The sequence below is a fragment of the Tetrao urogallus genome, assembly GCF_951394365.1.
Source record: "Tetrao urogallus genome assembly, chromosome: 3".
Taxonomy (NCBI): Eukaryota; Metazoa; Chordata; class Aves; order Galliformes; family Phasianidae; genus Tetrao; species Tetrao urogallus.
The window spans coordinates 25,697,025-25,701,823 of NC_136815.1; the positions used below are offsets into that span (position 1 = coordinate 25,697,025).

General features: G+C 38.8%; 1 protein-coding gene across 1 annotated transcript in view; it reads right to left on the reverse strand.

Moving 5' to 3' along the window:
• ATP6V0D2 (ATPase H+ transporting V0 subunit d2) overlaps positions 1-1,242 on the reverse strand; it is a gene marked incomplete at both ends in the record, with an annotated part of 12,504 nt that extends 11,262 nt beyond the window's left edge. Inside the window, 2 exons of the mRNA XM_079533401.1 lie at positions 459-561; positions 1,113-1,242. Coding sequence (XP_079389527.1) covers positions 459-561; positions 1,113-1,242 — 233 coding nt within the window. The remainder of the gene's footprint in view (positions 1-458; positions 562-1,112) is intronic.
• Between the last annotated feature and the right edge of the window lie 3,557 nt (positions 1,243-4,799).

A 4,799-nucleotide genomic window follows, 5' to 3' on the forward strand; every position in this document is an offset into this window, starting at 1 on the left:
CTCTGGATCCTACTGACTGCACTGAGAATCTCTTCTTTAACTGTGACTGTGAGGAATTTTATCCAGCTAACAGCTAAATACCCACACGTATCTATTTAAATGTAGTTGTTTTAATCTGGAAGAGTAATGGTTTGCAACCTTCTAGGTTTATATTTTAATAGTTTAAACAGCCTCAAAACTCCATTGTATGTGTGAGTCAACAGGCTCTGCACTTCTCATTTCCTCAACTATATCACTGCTCAGACAATGCAGCTCTAAAGAGAATGAGCTTATTAATTCTTGCTGCCCCTTTTTCAAATGAATCTAGTATCTCTGTGTTGTAGATATGATTTCAGTGTACAATTGTAGATATTATTTGAAGTCAAGGAAAGAAACTTCATGTTCCTTTAGAAAATTGATTTTTTTGTTGTTGCATTTTTCCCTGCTAAGTGTCTAGGGGTATGTCATTTGATTCTTGCACAAGTCTGTCTTCATCAGGCTGAGACCAGTCTTGGCCATAGAAAGCTGTTTTGGAAACTACTGTGTGTTCTTTTGTTCTTTTTATTACTGTGACAAAGTCACCTTGGGAAAAAAAAAAAAAAAAAAAAAAAAAAGCTTTTTCTTTTCTTTCTTTATGCTTGATAATGTTTTCTACCTCTGTGACATCTAGTTTCCTCTTCTGAGTAAGTAGAACATCCCCCACTGTCCTAGAACTCATGAAGTAATAAAGTACTAAAATTATATCTTTCATAGAGAAATTCAGCATGAGCTTTTAGTAAGATTTTGCAAACTATTTATCCATCTGAAATAATACCAAACTTCTATACTTGCACAGTTCTGGACAGTTGTTAAAAGTTGTGAGATTACCAGTGCCTGTAGGAAATCTATGGATGAGATTTCCAAGCTTATCAGTAAACTAGAACCCCCCATCATCTGCATTGCTTTGCAAATCACAGCCTATACAAGCCTGTACAATAATTTCAACTGAAATCTGTTAGCTTAAACATGACAGCAGTTCTTAAAAGGAAATCAGGGTTATGTCTGCATTTTAAGATTAGGCTCCCAACATTTCCATTCTTCAACGGTCCAAGGAACAGTATTTCTTCCTAAATGAAAGAAGCCAGCAGACTTACCTTCTAATGTCTCACACTGTGCTAAATTGACATAGTCTGCACTAGTCAAGATCCCGGCTTTGAACCCTCGGACCAGCCCTTCCAAGTAGCCATGGTCCACATTGAAGTAAAACTCTGAGTATCCAGGCATGGAGAAAAGGAGATTCAATCTCTCTGCTGGGTTCTTAATGTTACTGTGTATTTGCCACCAACTGTTTTCCTCCTCTTTGAAACGAGTGACAAATAGTCATTGCTTTCCTGCCAGCCTATGATTGTGTTTTACCAACTAGTTTCTTCCTGTTTCTCGCTCTTATTTTATATAGTTCCAGTATAGTTGATGCTTACACAACAGCCACCAAGTAAATCCAGCTCCCTCCTACTAGAGCCAGAAAATTAGTCTGTTATTGAAGAAAGAGAAGCCAAAAATGGAATATAAGATTTAAACTCTGATTGCAAAAATGCTGCGTACTGATTGGAAAATAAAAAGTGTTTTAAAACTTTGACAATATTTTCATGTATTTTTAAATGCATTTCAACCAGGAAATGATCTATGAATATCTGTTGAAACAAAAACAATCCCACTCTTAAGCAGTCGACTGCAGAATAGGAAAAAAAGTATCTCATAACCTGTTCCAGGCTCACATAGTTTTTGAGTGTCTGCGTATGCCTTTAAAAAACAATCTGCCAAACTAAAAAACAGTTTGCCAAACTTTTCTACTGCCCGTTGCTGTCATAAATATGTATGCAAACTATAAGATTCTTCTAATAATTATAGTAAATGTTACACCATGTCCCCAGTGCTATCCAAGGAAAAGAACTTCGAAGGGTTTGACATTCATAAGCCTTTAAAGTAGATGTCCAGAACTTACCTCAAAAGCATTGTTCGTTGAAGATCAAACCAAATACTCTCGTTATTATCCACCCAGATGTGAAAATAACTCATATTTTTTTCCTCTTACAAAATAAATACCATAAAAATAGGAATCTTAATTTCACTAATTCAAATTAATTCCTTATTTTGATTAAAAATTGAAGTCAAAACTGTGCAAAATCTATCAGTGAATTTTATACATTTTATACTGAACTGTTAAGTCTTTCAGATTTATGTGCCCGGGGGCTGACTCTTCAAAGTGCCTATGCTTCTGTAATCAACACAGAAAGTCTTTTGTGTTTGTTTGTTTTTTTTTCTTCCCTAAATTCGTTATCACATGAAACATATGTCTGCAAGCTTTGCTGGAAGGGAAGATGTCACAGCGCACTGGGTGATCCTTTGCTGTGCAGTCAGCTGGGGCTCAGGAACTGCAGTGTGGTTGAAAGGTCAGCACCAGAGATATAGCAGCAGCCTGCCATCTGCATCTCAACACCGAGGTTCAGCTTTCAGTGTTTTAAAGTGTTTGATGCATGGTGCCGGCTGGAGACACGTGGCTTGGCTTTTCTGTTGATCTCTTGTTCTGAAATGTGGCTGCAGGAAGAGCTGACTGCCTCTAAGACTTCTGCCCCTAACCTGGGAGCTGAGTGATGACAACCTGGTACTCACCAGGCGACTCCTGTCCATACCGCCTTGCTCCTGTCTGTGGCAAGGCTCTGCTTGCCACACAAGGAGACATGAGATGCCTGTGTGTTTGCTATCCAAGCAGCCACTGTAGTAGGAAGGTCATCAGCTATCTGGCTTCTTGGCCAGGAGACCCCAGTGGGCTCCAAGAAGCTCCAAGGCACTAGGCTGGGCTGGCAGAGCTGAGCAGCTTGTGCTTGTAGCTGGTGGGTTGGATTAAAATTGACTCCAGATTACAAGGTTAATTTCACATCCATAACCAGTTGCAGGAGAAGCAATGACAGTATTTTAGACATTTAAAAACTCACGTGTTTGGATATGCAAGTATAATTATCAGAGAGTTCAAGTGGTATAGAGATTTGCTTCTTGAAAACTGGTAAGTCAGTTTGAAGCACTGTAGAGATAACACAGCAAAAGATGAATAAGGAAGATGGGGTGCCCCATCTCCAAACAAGTAATCAGGACTTGTATACCCCAAGTCTGCATGCTCACCCTGTTCAGATTTCTGATGCACAGGATGCCAGAACCTGACAGAAGTTCGCTAATGATGTTTCAAAATGGGATGTTCTTCAAGATATGCTATCTCTGTTAGTGCTTCCTTATTGCCATGTGAAGATTTCCACATTTACCTTCAGCATTTACCTGCAACCTGCTTTTTTTTTTTTTTTTTTTTTTTTTTTTTCTTTCTGTCATCATCATTGTTCTAGCTTTTTCCACTCAACAGAGTGGAAAAGTCTCTGTTACTAATTTTTTTTCCTGTGAAAATAAATGAGGGAAAATAAAAATGCAAGGGACTCACTGTTGTGTACACTATCAGCAATGTTTGTTTTTACCCTCCACATCTCTAAAAGTGTGCATTAGCTAAACAAGAAGCACCTCACGGCAGCTGAACCTGCCCTCCACAGCTGCAATCGCCACTACTGGGCGATGGAGCACATCCAAGCTGGTGGCAACCCAAGGCTGTGCTGCTGAGGAACTGCCAGATCTCCAGGCAGCAGCCAGTGCAGAAATGGCTTTGCAACACATCCTAAATTTAGTTAGGTTCGGGGTCATGTAAATACTGACTGGCAGGTGCAAATACCACTGCTGGAGATTGTCCAGTGAGAAAGTGCTACTGCGAGATCCAAAAATACCGCTTTCAGGACCATCTCGTGAAGTGTTATAACTCAGCAAACTTGTTTCACGAAATCTCTGTATTTTTGAAAGATTTAAGGAAGCAGGCTAAACTATTGAGCCATTTTATCTGTTAGAGAAAGGTCACCTCATCTGTTGGATAAGGTGTCAGAGGATATAATCCGAATAGGATATATTCAGCGGCATCAGGAAGTCCTTGGGTCTCTGATTTTTTTACAAGTAAAGTTGTGGAGGAAAGGAGACATCTTCAGCCACAATATTTAGAAACATTGCATACAATGCATATAATTAGGGATTTGACTGATTTTTTGAATAAAATATACAAAAGAGCCTAATTTCATTACCTAATGATGTAATTTCTTACAAGTGGCTGGTACTGTATGATTTCTTTGACGTTTTGGAATGGGTAAGTTTTTATTCAAAAATTATAGTTTTTTAGATTAAGGAAGCTAGTTAGACAGAGCTATGAATTAGTCTTAACAAACTGCCATGCAGGAAAATACAATACTCTCACCTGATAACTTTGTGGAGTACAAAGGTTGAGATATTTTTAAAAGAATTTCCCAGCAGTGAGCTAAGCAAATACTGATAGCATGTTTGTGAGCAGAAGTTAATTCAGGTTAAAGCAGAATTAGCAACACAGTACCATTCAGATCTAATAGTGCACATTAACCTCCGGTGCTGAAAGTTTCTGAGAAACCGAGCGACAAAATGCGTATATCGTTTAACCACAAGAGGTCATCATGAGACCGCTGCGAACCACCTCCAGTTCCTTCACCTCTACTGAAGGAAACGAACTTGGGAGTACACAAAAAGTTCTGGGCTTTTTTAGTGTGTTTTCAACTTATCTAAAGGTAAAAAATGACAAACGCGTACAATGATTATTTACTCAGAAGAACTGAACAAAGTTTGTCCTTTTTTTTTTATGCACTTTTTTGCTACATCCTGAGATTTTCTCTGAGCTTCCTCCTTTTCTGTTTTTAGCAGTGCTGGTGGCTCCCAGCCACGAGGTTAATGCTGGA